Source organism: Folsomia candida, unplaced genomic scaffold, assembly GCF_002217175.1.
Source record: "Folsomia candida strain VU population unplaced genomic scaffold, ASM221717v1 Fcan01_Sc028, whole genome shotgun sequence".
NCBI lineage: Eukaryota > Metazoa > Arthropoda > Collembola > Entomobryomorpha > Isotomidae > Folsomia > Folsomia candida.
In genome coordinates this window covers 216,074-237,152 of record NW_019091220.1, presented here as the reverse complement: position 1 = coordinate 237,152, position 21,079 = coordinate 216,074, and the positions used below count along the sequence as shown (strand labels likewise).

The 21,079-nt window shown below is 39.6% G+C and overlaps 3 protein-coding genes and 1 long non-coding RNA gene across 5 annotated transcripts; 2 read left to right on the top strand and 2 right to left on the bottom strand.

The window, feature by feature from the left end:
• Nucleotides 1-945: 945 nt before the first annotated feature.
• On the bottom strand, nucleotides 946-3,523 carry LOC110860010. Its single transcript, XR_004837143.1, has 2 exons — nucleotides 2,714-3,523; nucleotides 946-2,643 (listed from the first exon to the last, which is right to left on the bottom strand). It is a non-coding gene; the product is annotated as an uncharacterized LOC110860010 (long non-coding RNA).
• Nucleotides 3,187-5,327, top strand: LOC118438926. 2 transcript variants are annotated; one of them, XR_004837142.1, is made up of 5 exons: nucleotides 3,187-3,308; nucleotides 3,464-3,686; nucleotides 3,787-3,973; nucleotides 4,056-4,529; nucleotides 4,604-5,327. XR_004837142.1 is itself a non-coding variant. In XM_035859822.1 (4 exons), exons 1-4 carry the CDS (start codon nucleotides 3,271-3,273, stop codon nucleotides 4,391-4,393), a joined length of 786 nt encoding a protein of 261 aa, XP_035715715.1. In that variant the 5' UTR covers nucleotides 3,187-3,270; the 3' UTR covers nucleotides 4,394-4,577. The 2 variants fall into 2 exon arrangements, 1 of the variants encoding a protein (XP_035715715.1); XM_035859822.1 differs by lacking the exon at nucleotides 4,604-5,327 and having other exon boundaries at nucleotides 4,056-4,577.
• LOC110859955 (toll-like receptor Tollo) lies at nucleotides 5,016-13,353 on the bottom strand. Its single transcript, XM_022108995.2, has 2 exons — nucleotides 8,964-13,353; nucleotides 5,016-6,950 (listed from the first exon to the last, which is right to left on the bottom strand). The coding sequence occupies exons 1-2, from the start codon at nucleotides 12,915-12,917 to the stop codon at nucleotides 5,820-5,822; spliced, it is 5,085 nt and encodes a 1,694-aa protein (XP_021964687.2). The 5' UTR covers nucleotides 12,918-13,353; the 3' UTR covers nucleotides 5,016-5,819.
• LOC118438925 lies at nucleotides 6,958-8,969 on the top strand. Its single transcript, XM_035859821.1, has 4 exons — nucleotides 6,958-7,326; nucleotides 7,821-8,265; nucleotides 8,390-8,461; nucleotides 8,644-8,969. Exons 1-4 carry the CDS (start codon nucleotides 7,121-7,123, stop codon nucleotides 8,875-8,877), a joined length of 957 nt encoding a protein of 318 aa, XP_035715714.1. The 5' UTR covers nucleotides 6,958-7,120; the 3' UTR covers nucleotides 8,878-8,969.
• Nucleotides 13,354-21,079: the final 7,726 nt, after the last annotated feature.

The following is a 21,079-nucleotide window of genomic DNA, read 5'->3' as shown; positions in this document are numbered from 1 at the left end:
GAATTCCTGGTTGTTTCTCTTCTCCAACTACTAAAATCCAACTCCTGAAGAAGGAGGAAGGAAAGTCTTAAATACGTACGTGTTGAATTGAAACCTATTCCGCTTGAATTAATCGATGAGATGAGACGTCTTTCGTATTTTGGATTTCCATCGTCTCCTCTTCTGAGATGAGAGCTTCTTATTTCACGTCTTTGTCACCAAGGAAGAATGGACAAGAAGTAGTGGGATTAGAATTAGGAGATGGATGATGCTTCACTGATCAATAAAAGTACTCCAACCGGTACAATACGCCAAAAAGCTGAATGGAATATGGTAGCATTTGATTGGACTGGTAAGTTAAAAAAAAATATTATGTATCCTAATATTTAAGAAGAAATTGAAAGTCTGCATATTGATACGTGTCTAATTTTACATGCTCCAATATAGATTTAACAAATGAAATACTGCAAAATTATTCAGAGTCGAGTGAAGTGGTGGGCTTCCATCCAGAGAAGAAGATGCATTATTATCGTGTCAGGTCGAATGTGATTATTAAATAAATACACATTAACTACAACATACATATGCAACTGATAATCGTTTTTAAATATAATAACAAGAAGCAGTCCTGCAACCAGCAGCATCTTGTACCTGTCCATTCTTTTCTCTGCATATACCTGTTAAAATAATTTGAAAATGCTGTAATACGATGCATGCAGTATGTTCAATGCAGAATGCACTTATTAAGCAAGTACAAACTGGAATTGGCCGTAACCGGGCTGATGATCTATAATAAATAGCATGGAGATGAAGGCAGGTGAGTTCATTTATCATTATTTCAATATTTAACGTTTATTAAATTGAAGTCGAGTCGAGTCAAGGCGAGGTACGCGGAGCATACATTTTGTAACGTGTTCAGTTTGTTTAGTTGCTTATGAATCGAACAAATCAACAATGTTTTTGCTGTCAGGTAAATTGCTAGGTTCAATTTCAGTAGTAATACAATCCAGAATCGAGATTAAGCTTAGAGACAACGAGTTTTTCCATGGCCATAAGTAAAGTAAAGTAAAGAAGGTAGTTGAGTTGATTTGTTGATGCAGTTAGTACAGGCTGGTCTTCTTTTCTTATGCTTCTTACGTATTCTGATGAGTGAAGTGAATCGATGTGATATTGATATAAAGGATTAGCGTAACGTTGAAATCGATATGGTGGAAGGAGACTCAGTATTTCTAACTTTACAGAATATTAACTAGATTATAAGAGAGTCCGTATAAAAATTGGATTGGGCAGGCAAACCGAGGCATGACAGGCAATTGAGTTTATAAGTAATTATTTATCAAACAACATCTTCAACTCATACACACATGCATTTCGTATGGATGTAATTTAACCGATTAAGTAAATAAGATTGGTGAGATAACGTAACACTCGGGTAGAATTTTTTGTGGAAATGCAGCTTATTGCAGTTAGATTCTTGTACAAAATTCCATTATCTTTTATTTTTTTTCAGCATAGTTGCAGTACAAATTAATATCAGCTCCTCGAGGCAAGGTGAGATTCTGGTAAGAATTTTACTTTTTTAGTACGGTTATGCCTAGATAAGACAAAGTAATGTTTGCAATTACAACATAATTTGAATTGTAAATTAAAATTTCGAATGGTAAATTGAAATATCAAATGGAAAATTGATATGCTTCATTAAATCTCGATTTTAATTCAATTTCTTCTGTTACATACAAGTTTATTGCCAATCATTGTGCGAGTACGTGCTGAACAACTCGCCCTTAACAATTAAATCTTGCTGGGTTGGTTGGATCATGTGCAATTTTAAAATGCAAATAGAGATGTAACTGTGTGTTGAAAATGAAGATGCAACCATAGCTTAGGTAAATACTAGTTACTTTTCCCACCGAGAGTCAACAGCCTAAAACGATTCTACAGAGTTGCATCGCATCATGAAATGGTGGATTAGACGGTGTTTGTTAAGAAACCAATTACAACTCTTGGTTTCAAAGGAAGGAAGTGCCTACATTTTTACGATGTATCGAATCAAATCGGACACATGTTCTCTCATAGAACAACGAATCGTGAATAATAATGAGTGAAAAAATTGAAAAGAAGAAAGACTAGCCCATCCATATGTCAACCCGGTTGTGATGGAAGAAAGAAGATGCGTAGACTTTATGCCAGTATGCCTTGGCCTTTGTCAAGGGCCTTAAGAGTGGTCATGAAACACGAGTTAATACCATTTTGTATAGCCTTTGGCGTAAAAATAGCGCTTGTTAAAACGCAACAGATGGAAAATGGTAGATTTTGATTGGAGTATTTAGTTAGCAAAAAAGTGAAGATTTTATTGACATCAACTCTTTCTCGATCAGACAAATCTAATACAAAATATATTTGAACCGGTTCAAAAATCCATGCTTACATAAATATATGTTCTCACTGGAATATTACGTCCTTCTACTTGCCACTGTTGGCGTTGCACCATTTTATTTTCCCACACCCCACCCATTTTGAATCCAGGATTGACCCCAGCACGCCGCTTAGCCTCGACTCCCTTCCTTCTCAGAGCACTTTGGAATTCTGAGGGGTTTGGGGGGGAGTGGACAATGTTCCCTTTTGTGCCCGTCTTCCCACAATTGTAAAACATATGAACAGATGCTAAATAATCATAAATTATTCTCAAGAGAAAATAGATTATTGTACCGGTACAAAAAAATATGTCACTCACATCTCACTAAGTGTTGGGGGTCGAGATTGATTAATTGTCGACCTTCGGGGCAGTTATATTTTGTATATGAAAATAAGAAACTATTAATATGTGATGTCCAATAAAAAAAATTTAAAAAGAAATACTTACGATTCAGTTTGAAGCACTTGGAACACAATGGTTGATGACGAGGGACCGACATCGGTCACCGGTGCAAATGTTAACACCGAATTTTTTTAAAATTTTTATTTTTGCAATTATAAAAAGAGAGAAAAGTAATTGTTTTAACGTCAGTCAGGATATAATAAAACAACTGCTGAATTTGAAATGAGCGGGCTCAAACTCAATGATTTTTTTGAGACCTCTGGACTGACTCATGCGGCTTGACTGCCGCCGTTTCGAGTAATCAAGATCAAACTTGTCTTGGCTGTGGAGTAAGTAGAGCATCGACAAGTGATAAACGTTCAATCATTCTGAGTTTGTTTCCCGAAGGATTCAGTCGACAAGAAAACTGCTCCAGAAAATAAAAATTATTACTCGAAAATCAGATCTCATAAATATTTGTGTGAGTAGTGAACATGGAGTCGGACGCCGAATCACCCAAGTCCAGCGAGATGTAAGTAATCCCTCTCTTCCACCCCTTCCTTTCATATAATTACTTAAACTATTATTTAATCCTGACCGGTCAAGTTAATTTGTAAGCATGTACATTTAGACCGTTCAACTGTGTTGGTTTTAGAATACTTTTCATTTTGCTTTATACATTTTCAGATATGTAGACTTGTCGGACAGTGACGAGGAAGACGTGTTTACAGTTTGCAGCCGGAAGAGGAAGGCGCTTCCAATTGTCTCTTCAGATGAGTCAGAGGATGAAGAAGACGATGGTGATGATAATCTGGACCTGTCCAACTCGGACCCTCAGCCTAGTCATTCCAGAGATATCAATCCAGATCTCGATCTTCCAGAGAATTTCCATTCACGGCGATATGGAAAGGTACTGTATTTTTTATTATATTTATTGTTTTGTCGAATATAAATCAACGTAAACAATTATTGTTATTTGAACCGGTTCAATAAATTTGTTTACGTTTTAGCTCTCCAACAATCTCCGGGAATTGGAACGTCGTGAGGAGTTGATCGATTGGTTGAAGGAGGTGGAGAAGAATCCATCAGCAGGTCGGGCAGCCTACGATCAACGACGCGAGGAGCTTGAGTTGGCAGGAAATTGGAGGCAGCAAGATCGGGAGCATGGGGAGATTTATTTTGATATCCGTATTCCAGGTAAAGAAGTATAATTTTATCTACAATTTGAGAATAAATTAATAGTTTTTATTGAACCGGTTCAATCTTTTAATTTTATAAGGTTCGCCAGTAAAGGGTTACTGGGTCCTCAAATCTGATGGCAAAAGGAATGTACTATCGTCTTATTACGCTGCGCAAATGAGATTAAGTGTATCGCAGACCAGATCCGATGCAAACGAATCCTATAGGGACCCAGCAAACCCTCTTCATGACGTAATTAAAGACAGCATGCGAAAATCTGTCGAAGCTAGACCACCAATGGATATTATATATACAGCATCATTAATTCTTCCGGCAAATATGGGGGTTGATTTATGGGAAACTATGCAATCAGTTGAACCGGTTCAAGATTATGTCGGGATATATAATGGAGATTTGGGTCGTTTCTCAACCTTGTAACTTTTCCCGTAAAAGCAATAACCGAGAAATCTACAACAGAACCGTTGGTTGCGATGACCCAGACTATTGCATAGAAAAGAAGGTTATTTTATGCAACTCCACAAATACAAAAGAAATAGGGGAAGGATTTCTGATGGTAAATACTATTTATTAATTCCACTGCTATCAACGTTAGACCGGTCTAAATAAATATTAATTCTTTAAATCCAGGCATACGGACAGAAATACAACAAATTCCATGGAGTCGAGCGCTACATCATAACGGAAGCCGCAACCCCACCATCCGATCTGATTAAGAAAGCGCATAAGTATGTCGTCGATGGAGTCCCGATGTTTGAATTCGTTGAAGAGGAACATCTGGACCGGTCCAACCCACCCTTTTGGGCTACTCTCGACCAAGTGACTACGCTCCCTTACACCATCTGTAGAAACGACCTGAAAATTCGGTATGATCCAAACTTCCCTGATGACAGGCGTCACTACAAAACATTCAAGAATTTTAATCGATTGATTGAAGAATTTGGCTATCCCTCTGAAGAGTATTTTGTAACCGTTGATGATTCTCGAGATAAGTTTAAATATTAATTTTATAAAATGACACTATAATTACAAGTCCATGAAATGAATTTTTAGTATCACTTTTTTTATTTATGTAAGAATTTTATAATTTGTAAGACGAATCATTTTTGCATAATATCCTATCATATATAAAAATGTGTAAAAAAAAATGTTTTTTGACTAGTCAAAAATAGGACATCATGGCTTAACTCCGCCCACCTTAAATACTTAAAACGGGGTCTCATCTTCTTCTGTCTGCCAACTATTTACAGTACAGTCGTGCATATTTATAATATTTGTAAGTATGTATACACACATATATTCACACGATAACAATAAAAAAATGGTAAATATGTATGTATTGGTTAAAGTAAAATATAAAGCACACAACAATTCGAGACTACTGTCTAAAAAAATGTCTGAATACGAAATGATGGCTTCCTTGTTTGTTTTTCATGTTTGATTTGAATGTTTGCCTATAACAGCCACACACTAAGAGAAGAAGTCATTCGATTGGAGGGATGTCATAATTCTAAGACTTTTATTTATACAAGGATTTATTTATGGATGGTGTATTATTTACCAACCAACCATGTACATATGTACTAAACGAACATCAGTGCCTGTCTGGTTGGATGATGATGATGTAAGTTTAAGGTGTAAAAATAATAAATTATTCTTTTTTAAGACGTGTTCCTACAATATAAATGCGTACGTTAAACTTGACACAAGAAACTATTTGCTTGGTGTTTGTGTAAGATATGCGAGCGAACTTCTTTTCAGTCTTCTTTACAATAATAATATATACGCGTAGCAAAGGTGATCAACCCTATTTAAATATTTATAAGAAATGTTCATTGATGTAAAACTATACAAAATACATTTGCCCATTACTATTCTGCGGCTGATTGGGCTTCTGACCTTCTCCTACATTATTATTCGATGGAGACTGACTGGAGGAAAATTCCGTTTTATGCCCATTACCAGAATTACTGCTCGTCGTAGTAGTGCTATTGCTGCCATTACGCTTAGTGCTAAAACTATTCCCTAATTTATTGGCACTTTCACCATTGCTGTTATTGCTCATCGTCGTCGGCGTCGTCTTCTTGACCTGGTCGGGAATTGTATTCATCCTGGTTGAAGTTGTTGCGGTCGTATTTGCAGCGTTGGGAGATTGTAGAGGAGAGTCCAAAGTGGAATAGACGTGCTCTAGTTCTTCCGCCGAGGAGGAGATAGCACTTGAGGAATAATTGGGCTCAAGTGGTTGGTATCCGGTGGTTCCACCTCCTCCTCCTCCGCCACCATTTCCGGAAGACTGTTTTGCAAATTGCAAACCTGATGGGATGCTTTGATGATTCTGCTGCTGCTGTTGCTGCTGCTGTTGCTGCTGCTGGTGAAGATGTCGTCGAAAACTCTCATTGAAAGAGAAGTGGTGTTGTTGTTGTTGTGTGGGAGGGAGTGGAAGTGTGGCGATAGGGTAAACGACGCCACCAGTACCACCGCCAATACTGTGCTGATGATGACGACCCGGAATTCCATGCACGGGAGTGAAATTTTGGAGGTTATTATTCCCCACAAAGTAATGTTGACTACTGGGATTGCTGTACTGACTGGCATTGTACAGGCTAAAATTCTGCTGGGATTGGTACTGCTGTTGAAGATGTCCTTGAGGGAGGAAGGGGGTCGTGAGAGCAATGTGATGCTTGGGTACTGGGGGACTAAGCGTGCCGTCGTTCGAGAGGGGGATCTGGTACGGTAAAATGTTTCTGTGATATTGGTGTTGACTACTGTAGGGAAAGTCGAGACGATTTATCGTGTAGCTGGACATGGTGTTGGACGCGTTAGAGTTGTTGGAGCTTACTCCTGTCTGGAGATCAATCAACGGTGCTTGTGGACCACCGGAGCCCGAGATTAATAAAGAAGATCCCCTCCGTCCTCCAGTTCGTCCCCCCGTGTTGGAAGAGAAAGTGTTAATGTTGGATGGGGTGGGAAGGAGAATCTAAAAAAAAAGTAAAAAAAAATTGTGTAATTTTGACGCTAAATAAAAACATAGAAATGTTCAAATACATAAATTGAATAAATTTGTAGCGGGAGATTACAGATTTCCAGAGAACTTGCACACGCACCAAATTCGGTTTATTTAATTAATTATAATTAACATTTACTGTTATGGGAAAATTTAAGAGTAAGAAAGTGGAGGAGAAGGAAGTCACACGGAAAGTTAAGTCCAACCAAAGAAAGCCAAAGGAAAGGAAAAGTCTCCCTTTTCTTTGTGGGAGAAAGAACGATGATGGGTCAATTTGCCAACACAGAACGGGAAAAAAACAAGGATTAAGAAGTCACCAGCGAGCGAAACACATCGGAACTCCAGAACTGTAAGTGAAAGAGAAAGTCTAAGAACTATGGGTGGCTATCAGGATAATATGCTATGAGGAAATCGCGTGATTTTCAAGATTCAGAAATTATTAAGTCATTTTCACCTTTTCTGTAACTACCATTTTGACGAACCAGGCATGTGTAATCTCTATTTCTCCATTTGCAAAACCAACAAGAGCGATATCATAACCATCTCTGCAAACATAATCTGACCACAAGGTGTGTTATTGTTGCGTTACGTGTAAATGAATGAGTTGGTTGTTAGTAGATCGACATGATGAATATTTCGCATGCAATGGAACACGATCCCATTTTCTTTTCTGGATGAGTGCATAACGTATGTATAACACTGTTCAAGTCTCGTAGGTAATAAATTGCAACCACCAGGAATTATTTTAATAAACAACCACCCGCGTAGGCTGCCACTAGTTGGCTTGCTTGGTAATAATAGTCGGATCAATTTCCCTAACCAATATGTGCCTCCATATTGCAGGAGAGCTGAAAGGCTTGAAAAGCAACGTATCAGGGCTCACAAAGCTACAACAAAAATCTCTATCTATAGTTTGATGACATATCGTGAACAACCTTCTGCAAATGCAACAAAGTGGACCCTGATGCCAAAGAATTCTCCCGTGGATCGAAATGATCCTGTTGTCCGGAAGATAATTGCAATTCAGACCTCAAAGTTGAAGAAACTTTCTGACCAAAAGCCTTATTTTGGCAGTATCCTCGTCGCCTACAAAATGGGGAAGAAGGATCTTGGACCAGAGAAAACTCTCAAACAGAAAAGAAAGTCTGGCGAAAAATTTAATTTCCATCTGTATTATGGCACACACGCTACATTTGGACCATGTCCCTATTTTGCAGATACAAAATTGCATGAATCCGCACAATTAACAAAGCTTTGTTTGCAAAATGGTTACGTATGTTACACAATGGTAAGCTTTTCTAGTCACTAACTTCCAAAGATAAATCTAGTCATTGCATGCAATATTTTTCTAGTCATTCATGCTGGTCATGTAAATATAGTAATTATATATTTTAAAACTTTCACTTTTCTAGAACATAACTTTCTCTGGTGGTTCTACAGCGGACAACATGAAAAGAGCCTTCTTATGGCAGCATTTTCATAAGGTATGTCATTCACGTTGGGTTGGTTGGTTGGTAGTCATTTATTAGCATGTTATTCCTTGATCAGTACAATTTAATGACTGGTTTACATCAAGTAACACGAAAAGAAGAGATTGAGTGTAGAAATAATAACTAAATAACGTTGATCTTATAAATAAACGTAAAGTGCTATCCGTACTTTATAGACTCACGGACAAATGATGAGAAATGCTCCAGATGAACCAACCAACGTAGACTTCAAAATTTTGAATCAACTAGTAACTCGTAAAAGTGGATTCGACGGAGAATTGTCAATTGATCAAACCCTGAAAACAATTGGATATGCACAGCAGAGGACTCCACAGATTCCAATTATTCGAGATCTTTTGCCCACCAAGCAGGAATTAAAATGGGAACGATATGACTTTACTGAAGTTTGAATTTCAAATTATGATGGACTATTACATTATATTTGATCAAACACTGTTAATAAACTTATAGTAAATTTAATAAACCTTTTGATTACCTTCAATTTCGACCAGAACCGCTGGTCCCCAAAGTCCAAAGTGCAACTCTTACTGCTTTTTTTAAGTTCTGGGTAAATCGTGCCGAGATTCTGCTCAGTGAAGGGTGGCAAGAGTATGAGAATGAGTTTCTTTTGATGTCGATTGATAGCAGATTGGATTGATGCTCGGAAAGGTTGCGAGTGGGCAAGTTCGGACTGGAGAAAGGTGCGGGATAAGACGAGTACAACCTTTTTCGAGGCATCACACGCGCTCAGAATCATATCCGTGTTCCACGGGTTTTCCGGACTTAGGCAGAGATCTCTATAGTGCAAGCAGAGTCGAAAGTAAGGACCTTGTGTTTCCAACTCGGGAGCAATCTTGTTGACCACGATGTCCTCGTCGGCCGTGTTCTTGCTGTAGATGAAGTAAGCGTCAAACAGCTTGGAGTCATCACCACCACCACCTTCGCCACCAGAGTTGTCATATGAGGAGGAGGACTTTTTCCTTCTCACTTTCTCCCCACAACAGCAAAAGACGAAGAAGAGGAGACGGGAAAAGACCCCTCTGCCGCTGTTACTCCGTAATTCAGACGTGCTGTTGTAAATCCAGTAATAAATTTCTTTTCGGAAAATCGCCACAATCACAACAACTAACACAATCAACGCAGTGACGCTGAGCATTAGGGACCAAAACGTGTTCATCGAGTCGTTCGCAATGTTTGAGTCAATATGACCAAATTGAATCTCTCGCTCGGTGGGGTGAGGAATGGTAACTTTCTCGGCTCCGCCTGCCATAGCGGAAATGTGGTTGTTTAAAATCTCACTCTCCAGTGCATGAATCGGGTTAAAGTTGAAATTAACTTCTGAGTTGTGGTTGCACATTGAAATAATGGGGTATTGAACTTGAATAGGGTACACTTTCCCACCGACATGATGATGTTCGTTCGTATTGTTCACAGTTTGACAGTTTGCATTGGAGAAATCTGCAGCAATTATGGTTTTCGAGGCTACCCAGGTACGAAACGGGATGAGAAACTCGCACTCACAATTCCACGGGTTATTGGATAACATGACACTGTTGAGATAAGCGTTTCCACTCAATTCCCAAATTTGAAAGTCAAACAGCAAGTTCATATCGATGCGGAGGACTTGTAAAAATTTTAAATGGACAAATGTCTCTTTCGCGATATATTTCAATAAGTTATTTTGGAGGTAGAGTTCTCTTAAATTGTCCAAGTCGGAGAACTCATATCCATTCAATTCACTTAACAAATTGTCCTCAAGTCGCAAGACTTGGAGAGCTTTTAACCCATTAAACGTCTTATTTTTTATTGATACCAAATTACTCCCGTTGAGATACAAGGAGAGCAGGTTTTTCTTCCCGATAAAGATGTGGCTTCCCAGTTGGGTCATATTGTTCCCATCCAAATAAAGTTCTGAGCTATCCATAGGTATCTTTTTGGGTATGTCGTGAAAGTTGGAGTTGGAACAGTCCACGATGTTAGCGCTCCATGCCGTGTCATGATAACAGGTACAATTGTCGGGGCATGTCATTTCGCAATCGCACGCTTCAAATTCACAGCAGTGACAGAGGGCAAAACAATGGGACTTGTACGAACAGAGAAAGTCCTGCGGTCTCGTATCCATTAGTGGTACCACTTGATTTGGTCTGGAGAAAGTGGGCCTCAAGAGAATCGCGTCGAGATCCACAATGTGAGGATGAGTTCGCAGAACGCTGAGTTGATTATTGACTCGTGTCAACCATTCCATTTCACAATGCATTTTAAAGGGATTGCCTCCAATGTAAAATTCAGGTAATGATTTCTCCATTGGAACTGGTGGGAAGCGGAGAGAACTTAAGGGCAATTTCTCCAATTGGTTGTTTTGCAAGAAAACCTTGCGAATTCGGGTGGATCGAATGAACGTGTCGGAGACAACGGTGCGAAGACCGCAGTCTGAAATTTTCAGAATTTCTAAAGTTGGTGGAATCGTGGTGTAGTCGAGGCTGCTGAGACGGCTGTTGAACGAGACGTCCAGGACACGTAGGCTGTATTGCGTCTCGGATGAACTTGCAGGGCCACCGAGTGACTCGAGTAAATTGTAGCTGAGGTCAAGCCACTCGGTTGTTGGTGGGAGGAGGTGGTAGTCAGCCCAGCGGATCTGATTTTCGGACACGTTTAGCCATAAGAGCGAGGGTAATTGTGGGGCCAGGGTGGGGGGCAGTTCTTGCAAGGAGTTGGTGTCAAGTCGCAAAACACGAAGTTCTGGACACGAGGTAAATGCAGACGGTGAAATTTGTCGGATTCTGTTCTGTGATAGGTTTAAAACTCGGAGAGACTTCATGGATGAGCAAAACCCGGGTGGCAAGGATTCAATCTTGTTGTCCACAATTCTTAACCCGTAAAGTTGTCCGAGCCCAGAAAATGAGTCGTTTTGCAGGACAGAAATTCTGTTTTCACCCAGATCAAGGGTCACCAAGTGGCCTAAACCTGCCCCTTTCAGAGCTTCAGGCACTTCTTGCAACAGATTGTCTGCTAATCCCAAATCACTAATCAGACTGCAGTTCTTGAGCACATTTTCGCTTAATGATCGCAATTTATTGTGATCGAGGTAAAGGGATCGGATCGTAAACAGACTGGAGAAAGTTCTGGAATCGATGTGGGACAATCTGTTGAACGACAGGTCCAAGAAATGCAGGTTACGTAACTCGCTGAAGGCTGTGGGGTGAATCGTGTCAATCTTGTTCCTCTCAAGTGAGAGAGATTGCAGAGAGACCAAGTCGTTAAAAATGCTCCCATCTATGTAACTCAATTGGTTTGATGACAGTTTTAAAATGACGAGTCGACTCAGACCTTGGAATATGTTCTCCTTGATCCATTGGCTCGTCAACGTGTTTCTACTAAGGTCGAGAGAAAGTAGGTTTTCCAGCCCGGAGAAAACTCTCGGGGAAATGGCAGAGATGGTATTATTCTGTAGATAAATTTCCCGGATGTTGACATTCGATTGGAAAATTGTGGGTGGAAGTGCAACAAGCCGGCAAGATGAGAGATTTAGCATTTTTAGCTGCGTCAATCCAGCAAATGCATCGTCTCCTAATTCCTCAAGTTGTGCATTATTCTGCAGCCTGAGCTCCACGAGTTTTCTCATGCGAGAGAAAGCATTATAACCCAACCGACGCAAGGCATTTGCTGATAAGTCAAGATTTTGAACACTCATTGCACAATAAGCATTATTATTGTTGCTGCTTCCGCCGCCGCTTGTTGGCAACACCAAATCCCCACCACTCGCACTTAATTCCTCAATATCACTGAGTCTATTCCGACTCAAATTCAAATTCACAAGGCTTCTTAATGAACAAAAGATATTTTTGTTGGGTAAGCTCCAAATGTTCGATTGGCTTAGGTCGAGCCTCTCAAGTTGTCCGAGCCCCTCGAAAGCTCCCGTCTCAATCTCAAGACCCACGGAGGACGACCACTCGCTATTCTGACTCCTTAATCCCAAGCTTTTAAGAAACCCAAGACTTGCCCAGATTCTACCCGGCATTTTTCGGATCTTGCAACCCTCAATTTGAATCTCTTTGAGGTTTATGAGTCGAAAGAAGGACTGATTTGGAGTTAGGACTGATTCGAAAAAAAGTTTGTCGTTGCACTTTATTCCGAGTTTAGTTGTTTGCTCGGCCTGGTCGCGGTTGAATGTATAATTCCAAAAGTCTAACGTTCTCAAATTGCAGTCGAGGGTAAAAGTTGATGGGCCCCCATTTTTTATCAAGCTATTCGTCGTCGTCGTGACAGGAATTACAGTGGAGGATGACGCATTATTCGCCCCACCATTTTCCAATGTCCAAATACAACCTGCTCTAGGTGACTGCTGCTGTTGTTGTTGGAGGATGAAATCATTTCTGAAGGAGTCAACCGTCTGGAAAATCCAGGACGAGGTTGACACCGCCACCAAAACAAGAATCCACAATTTATTCATTTTGATTGAATTTCTTTCTGCTTCCTCTACCGCTATGTTAATCGTCACGAATACAACAATAAATCTCCACCCATCTCGCAAGTTTCTCTTTGTCAGGTCAAATGTCACTTTGGCCCGAGATACTAAAAACTCAGGGAAACACCGTGGTCAACTTTTTAGTCTGTAACTATTTTATGTTTTACATGTGATAGCTTTTTAGCCCCACGTAACCAATCTCAACTCGATAGTCTTTTCCCATGGTTGTTGATGGCTCATGTGAACTTTTACATCACACAACTGTCTCTTTTTTATATATTCTGATGCACTTGGGAAACAACTCGTTTTTTCATACGTTTCATTTACAAACTATGCAAAGTGAGACGACTGTGTGTAAAGGAACGCTGCTCGTTAAACGGTGCCTGTGCTCACGTTCGAGCTTCAGAGTAAACTGACATCCAAAAGTTGGGAACAACTGACTAAAAACTTGCTTTCCTTCACTTTACACACGCTTATGCTCACTTACTCCTGGGTCGTCGGAGAGTTACCACCATCAGCTCTGTTGAATTTACCATCCTCCTCTTTCCTTGCGGTTTGGAGGCAACACAACATTGGATATTCTTCATAAAGGTGCATACCTCGTTGGGGTTGGTTGGATATTGAAGTAAAAGGGCTTGTTGCTACATGCGGACGGACGGTCAGAGCAGAGAAACTAATTTTATTCCCCATTGACTACACAAAGTTCCCATTACATGACATGATTCTGATACGGTCGAAAAACATGTCCGTTTCCTTTAAGTAATGTCTTTCGAAAAGTAATCGTGCCCATTCTATATTGAGAAATGCTTATATTTTTTATCAAAAAGAATTGATTCTCACCCTAAAAAAATAAATAATCAGTAATCAAGAAATTTTGGATTCAAAAGTTCAATTAGAAGCGAGACAAAGTTCATATTAGGGAAAATTTGGCGTCATTTTATTCCTGATCACTTTATCAGATCGTACATATTTACAGGCAGAGATCATGTATTGAGTTATTTTTCTGAGAGAAATTGGGTTTCTTTATGTGACAAGGCTTGCTTGTTTTTTGTAATTTAGATGATTGTATTTCACGATCATCATATAATATTTGTTGGGTTATGACGACCTATGGCTCTGACATGGCCAGCTCGTCATGCAGATAGGAATAAAGCGAGGAGGAATGAATACCTGCCGTTTCTCTGCGGTATCAATGTTTCAATTCTTCCTACAATATGCATAAATCTCGTAACTATTTTGTGGCTAGAGATGAAAACGGTGTTAGAGCAGCAGCAGCAAGGGATTAGAAAATCTATCAAAAACAACGGGAACCTGGAAGGTAACCGATTTTTTCGACACGGAAGCGTGAGATATTTCGTATTTTATGTGATTTTTAAGCCGCTGGTGGGCCAAGTCATGTCATATATTGAGACTGATCCAAAAAATTTGAATTCGGTTAAAATAATTTGAGGAAAGAGTGAAGAGAGATCTTGCATAGATTTCGATTTGGTTGCCGTTTTCCAAAGAATATTGAGTACTCGGAGGAAAATTAGCATGAAAGAAACAGAAAATCAGGTTAAAAACCTCTGGACGATCCATCCGTACATTTTTATACTCGTACTCGCACCACCGAATCGCCGGATTCTTAAAGCAGGAGCTGGCTTTAAAGAATTAAAAATTAATAAAGGTATTTGCATCACAAGAGTTTCGTGTTCATTCCTGAGTAAGTAATTTACAGATCAGAGTCGGACAGCACAAAAACCGGTCAAGGTTTCAGCATGTCGAACGAAGAGTGATTTTTTCCAAGCTCGGAGATGATACACCTCTTCCTCATATCGTGTTTGTTAGTTTATCCTGCCAAAGAGCTGGTCGGTGGCATTGTAAGTGTGAGTTGAGTGAGGTGAGTGGTCTGAATGTGTAAATTTCGATGGACAAGGTCCATTTGGATTTACTTTCGGTTTCTTTCAATGCGACTAGACATCTGTATCTCGCTCTGGTTTATAAAATTTTAAAATACGTACGAAGTAGCGAATCACTCGCTGAAAGTAAAAGCAAGGGAAGAAAAAGTGCAGCATTTACTTAAAAATCATGCCTTTACTTCACTACACATTCGTAGGTGATACACAGCATGTCGTGCATTTAAAACTTGAAAGATTGCATGCGTCCTTTCCGCATTTAACTTCTCCACGTCTCCTCAGAAATCTGACAGGGAAGGATTTCCGAGAAAAACTTGACAAAATTCCGCCATGTCGTTTTTTGAAGGCAAATACAAACTGTTATTTTGATCTGCTTACTCAGTAGATTTTGAGAGAGAAAAAGTGACAATAAATGCTTAGTACGTGTCCTCGCTCGATCCTAGGCTTACTTCTGGAAAGAAACAAGATCTGCATGCATTTCAGCAATGGGCAGGAAGAAATGCTTTCGAGTTTTACTGCTGCGACTGATTTTTTTAAGAAAACCTCGAGAATTCGAGAAAGTCATGTTAGTATTGTGCAACCTTTTGTGAATCCAATGTCGTCTCTGCAATATTTCGGTATTATATATGCACATACATATTGCAGACAGATAGACAGACAGACATCTCAGTTTTCGTGGTCACTGCACATTATAAATTTCATCGCAAAGAAAAGAAGAAGCAGAAGGCTGAGAAATGCGCGAGTTATTTTTCTACCCAATAATTTATTCGCAATACCCTGCGTGCCGTCTTCCACTCTTAAATAATCGTTAAACGATGACGCTGACAGAGTGGTGCACAGCATTCTGATCATTTCTGAACTCACGAACAGACAGAATACCACAAAAGCAAATATATCATGATGACCTTAACCCTCAGTCTGTACCCGCTCGCCCTCATGCACTGCATACATATGTATGAAAGTAAATTTGGATTCCAGAAGCATCTTTTGGAAAAAGGTGATCTGATCAGTAGACGGTCTGACCAGTAGAAAACTCGGAGGGTTTGACAGCACAGAGGAGATGAACACATACATATTACCCAATAAACCCCTATGTCCACTTTGTAATATAATGTGAATGTTATCGATTTTCAAACGATGCACCAAGTTGAAGTGGAAGAAAATTGTAATTTATTAGATTTAGCACAATATAAAAATGAGTTAGGAAGAAACACCTCTTTTTTCAGAATTAAATACGATGCGAAATAATTCAGTGCTGTTGGTTGACTACACGACCGGTTACGATATCCATACAGTATAATTTGTGCTAAGAAGGACACCTCTCCAATTTACGAGGCACATTCGAAATGCAAATTTTAAAATAAATAAGACCCAACCACATTAACGTCTCCATTCTCAATTTCTTTTATCCTGCTCGAATTGAGTGACGAGGTGTGGAATGGAATTAAATGAAATAATTGATATGCCCATTGAGCAAATGGGTGCAGACCTACCTGGACTGAAGATAAGTGCATATTAACAATTCGTGAATTTGGACAGGTAGGTAGTTGCCTTTCCATCACCTCACACACTGCGACGTTGGACAGACAGCATAATCGATAGGGTTGGGCGAGTAAATAACAAACCAGTAAATCTGGCACTATGGGTGGCTCTAGCAGGATGTGCTATGGGGAAATCGCGTGATTTCCAAGATTCAGAAATTATTAAGTCATTTTCACCTTTTCCACATGACCACTACCCACGAACAATAATCTCTCTTTCTCCATTTGCAAAACCAACAACAACTCCGTAATCTGGTCACACGAGGTGTGTTATAGTGTTGCGTTACGTGTAAATGAATGCCTGCGTCGTTAGTAGATCGACATGATGAATATTTCGCATGCAATGGAACACGATCCCATTTTCTTCAGAATCAGATGAGTGCAAAACATTCAAGTCTCGTAATAAATTGCAACCAGTGGGATACATTTTAATAAACAACCACCCGGGCATTTGAGATTGGAGTAATGCAAAAGTTTGGTGATAAACTTGAACCAATTAGTTGTACATGATTGCATAGAGAAAGTGACAAATCATGGAATAGTGGAGAGATAGCGAGGTTGGCTGGAAGCCATCCATAACTCATCGCCTCCTCCCCCCGTGAGATACATATTTCGGACAAAAGGCAAAAGCACACGCCTGTAATTAATGTGCCAAATTGGGGGTTAGGATTTCACCGAACAATAATGTCCCTGACATTTGCATCAATCGCAGTAACCACCCAGTGACTGACTGACACCGAGAAAAGTATCGGATAATAAACTCCAGAGCAAGATATAAATACTGCTCATCCTTTCTCACACGCTGCCTGCCCAGTTCCCCCGATAAATAATACCCGGATCAATTTCCCTACCTAATAAAAGAGTTTGAATCCGTAATAATTTCCCATTTTGCTCAACTTGTAATTTGAACCCCGTAATGATGGGAAATGTGATGATGTAAACAATGAAGAAGGTCGCATATCGTTCTGGTCGGGCGTTCCATCCCACGACAGCTCATGCACCAGTTCCATCGTCGTGTCGCATATGACCATGACCATCCATTAAGTTTCCAATTGACACGAGTCGATGATGACACGGGAACGTGGGGGAATGGACATTAAAATAAGACTTTCTCATCACCCCTCACTCACTCCAGCCCATTATTATTGACGGATTGAATTACTGACTCTGCTACTTGCACAACTACCGACTCTTCTGAACCGACTTTCTTTACAATCCTTACAAACAAGGAGATTACAATTACTCATTCTTGTTACACATCGAAGCGAGAAGAAGAAGAAGAGCTCCCAGCAACGAGGGAGTTATGTAGCTGCTTCTTCCCCAGAATCCAATCCAACTCCCGTGTCTCCTCATTGTATTGTGTGAATTGATATTGATACAAAATTGAGAGAATCATTCGAATGAATCCTCTTTGGGATGCGATGCGGGACGATGAATGAGGGAAATGTTGCTACGTTGTTGGTGGCATAACGTGGACCGCTATACATCACTGGTTTGCAGTATATAAAAGTGAAATAAAATCCGGATCAGACAAGGTAAACGAAAGGGAACAAACTGATGACAATAAGGATTCCCACCATTATTGACATTGACACCCTGCCGAGCTATTCTGCTAACCAACCAATGTCAACAAGAATTGGCCCTCCCAAAAGTTCTCACTCATCCTAAAAAGTCATTTCTATTTTATTTCACGGTATTCGGATGGATGCAGCAGCAGCAGACGTGGTTTGGAAACTTTGCATGGTTTCTTTCTTTGTACTGGGATATTTCATTCACAAAAATATCATCCACGAGAAGAAGAAGAATGGCGTGGCTTTTTTGGCTCATCCTTCTTCGTCTTCTCTTGGAGAAATTTTTATTACAACAACAAACGTGAATTATAGCAGTGGCTACCACACCAAAAAGCGGTTAAATTGTTAAATAGCTACCAACAACAGGATGTCTCTCTCCCTCTCCCTTTTACACTTTATGCTACATTAGCTGGGTATTCATTCAGGAAAGTGGGGATTGTGGGAGGTATGATAGTTCTTCGGTAGTGGTGATGGTGAATCTTCTTCTTCCATACAAAATAACAATTGGATGGAATTTTCAAATTCTGGAAGACTATGATACGATGAATCGTCACCTATAGTAAAAGTCAGTCCTTCATTTGAATTGGGTGTATTGCAGTCATTTAAGCTTATAAAGGATTTAGGATTTCCGATGATAAGGTATCACCTTTTTGTCCACGAGAGGAACATCCTTGTAATAATAAGGTGACAATTGACAATGCAATGTCTCCAACCGTTTCTTGAATGGAAGTGTAGTAGCCAGATTCGGATTGAGAAGGGAAGAAATAACTTCCCACACACATTCAATCCTTGTCCGACATAATGTCAATGATTCGTCTTGTTTGTTGCTTGCTACTGACTGATTGTATGAAAACATTTGTTGAAAAAAATCTCACCGTGTCATTACTACGTTTGTTAAACAGGGATGTAATTCCTTAACAGAATAATTGTGAATCAAAGTATAGTTTCCTCCTCCCATATTTTAGAGACCATGCCATTTTATGTACGCACCACAAAATGGCATGGTGTCCGTCCGTCCAAAATCATAATGGAAAGACACCATTATTCTTCAACCTGACCAAGAAGAAGATTTTTATGACTGTAAAGATCCAGATTTTTTTCTCACGATGAGCTCCAAGCTATTCTTCTTCTATGTACACACAAACGTAGATATGCACCAAGTTGGTTAGTTTTGCACTTGTATGAATTTAGTGACAATAAAACCAAGTCAAAATAAGAACTTGTCGAGCTGACTTTACTTTGTCCATTCTGCGAGTGACTTAACAATGTTGATTTTTGAAGAAAGAACCAAAAGTCGCCTCGTCCATCCATGCGAGCGAGCGAGTTGACTTTATGCCTAGAGGAACACTTATTACTCAAGAACACGATAATAAAACGGAAAGAAAAGTCTCTGCTTACTTGAACAAGTACAAAAATGTATGTGAAGTGAACTGGTTGGAAGAAGAATTTGGATTTTGGACAATGGACAGTTGTTGCGGACCTCAAGGTGTTGGTGTTATGTCGCACAGTAGGATGTCTTATTAAATACTTATTTCAATTCTTTACTCCTGCTGCCTTGCTCTTTTTATCCTTGATGATAACGAACATAACGAGCAATCCGTTGTTCTCTTCTGCATACATGCTCATACGGCGACTTATTTTATTGTGTCGTGAGTTACCAACTTACGGGTGTTCTCTTCTTCTTCCCCCCGAGTTTTATTCCGACTTGTCACATTACTACTGCTCATAAAGCGAGAAGTAATAAGTGACATTTTGTAATATAATGGTTGTCCGCTGGCTTATACATATTCCCATCTTGTGTGGTGTGCTTATTTCAAAGCCCCACAGCAGCACAGCGATGCTCAATTTTCATGTTCATTCTCAATAAGAGTCGTATATTGTGTGTGCATTATTTATGTTGTAATGAATCTTTCACTCTCTCAAGTCTTTGGGATTTGGTTGACTTTCTCCCCCGTCCCCTCTCCTGCCTGGATTTGGCTGGTGATGGTGTACAGAAATCGTGTTAGCGACAATTCGTGGTGTTCAAACACACGCATTTAAAGCTTGTAGAAATATCAAGGATAAATTTTACACCAGTTTTAACTAGAGTTTTTTTTACTACGACTATTGACTCCGAATTTTGGAAACGTTACCGAATTTGAATATAGTAGTGTATAAACACCCCCATAAATTCTTGTCTATGTAAATTTTTAATGAATTATAGATTACCCACAATAAGAAGTTCTATACTTATCCATAGCAGACCTGGTGGTGGTGGTGGCGATAGTCTGTTTCCAACAACAAGCCGTATTACTACAACTGCTACTACCCTGTAGGGAGATTTATCTCATTTAATTTAGTCCTGCTAGCAGGCTACCATGAGGCAAACTGATTACCTTCCCAAAAATAAATTTTTCACCGGATTATTTCCACTCGTCGTAAATTCCGAGAGCTACTACGCAATGAAACAGTGTAAGATACGCAATTAGACAATGTAATGAGAATGGTAATAGTGATAGCAATTATTAACAAGAAATTATCGCTGCGACAAAGATCCATTGTTTCTCAGGAGGAGAAACGCAGCCAGGTTAATTCAGAGTTCAAGAAACGGCAAAGCAAAAGTGAGAAAAGTTTTGTCGCTTTCTCGGACGAACTTTGTGTCCTCGCTTGTTTCCCTTCCATCAACAATCCTTTCCTGTCCTCGTCAAAAATTTAGATGGAAACTTTTGTCAAAATGATTTTCACAGACCTCATTAAAAACTCATTACGTCTCTGATTATCAAACCTTGGAGAATTATCGTTTCGAGTCATCGCTGTTTCTCTTTCGAATAAATGTGTGATGAGAAGTAGTTGTCGTCGGAGTCGCATCCACCATAATATTCTTGCTCTTCGTCCTCTACGCGATGACATAATAATGATATTCCAGACTTGTGAGATTTCAAATACAAACAAAACAAAATATTTTTGAAAGTTTGTCGTCGTCGACGCGTTTCTAGTCAAGATTTGGCTAATTAAATTTTAAAAACGCGACCAAAACTTTGGCAAAGGAAAACCTACGACGACGACGACAGGATAAGATTCAACAATGCATTTCAAAGTGTTGCAATATTTATAGGAGTTAAACAAACTAATGGAATTGAGGGGTTCAACGTTTGAAAGTT

What these genes read in the sequence shown, in the direction of transcription:
- LOC118438926 (XM_035859822.1), top strand. Translation starts at nt 3,271, where the DNA reads ATGGAGTCGGACGCCGAATCACCCAAGTCCAGCGAGAT. An exon ending in TCACCCAAGTCCAGCGAGAT is followed by an intron (nt 3,309 to 3,463) that starts GTAAGTAATCCC and finishes ATACATTTTCAG; the next exon opens with ATATGTAGACTTGTCGGACA. An exon ending in TTTTGATATCCGTATTCCAG is followed by an intron (nt 3,974 to 4,055) that starts GTAAAGAAGTAT and finishes TAATTTTATAAG; the next exon opens with GTTCGCCAGTAAAGGGTTAC.
- LOC118438925 (XM_035859821.1), top strand. Translation starts at nt 7,121, where the DNA reads ATGGGAAAATTTAAGAGTAAGAAAGTGGAGGAGAAGGAAGTCACACGG. An exon ending in GTTACGTATGTTACACAATG is followed by an intron (nt 8,266 to 8,389) that starts GTAAGCTTTTCT and finishes TCACTTTTCTAG; the next exon opens with AACATAACTTTCTCTGGTGG. An exon ending in TATGGCAGCATTTTCATAAG is followed by an intron (nt 8,462 to 8,643) that starts GTATGTCATTCA and finishes CGTACTTTATAG; the next exon opens with ACTCACGGACAAATGATGAG.
- LOC110859955 (XM_022108995.2), bottom strand. Translation starts at nt 12,917, where the DNA reads ATGAATAAATTGTGGATTCTTGTTTTGGTGGCGGTGTCAACCTCGTCC. An exon ending in GGTTCTGGTCGAAATTGAAG is followed by an intron (nt 6,951 to 8,963) that starts GTAATCAAAAGG and finishes CTTTTTTTTTAG; the next exon opens with ATTCTCCTTCCCACCCCATC.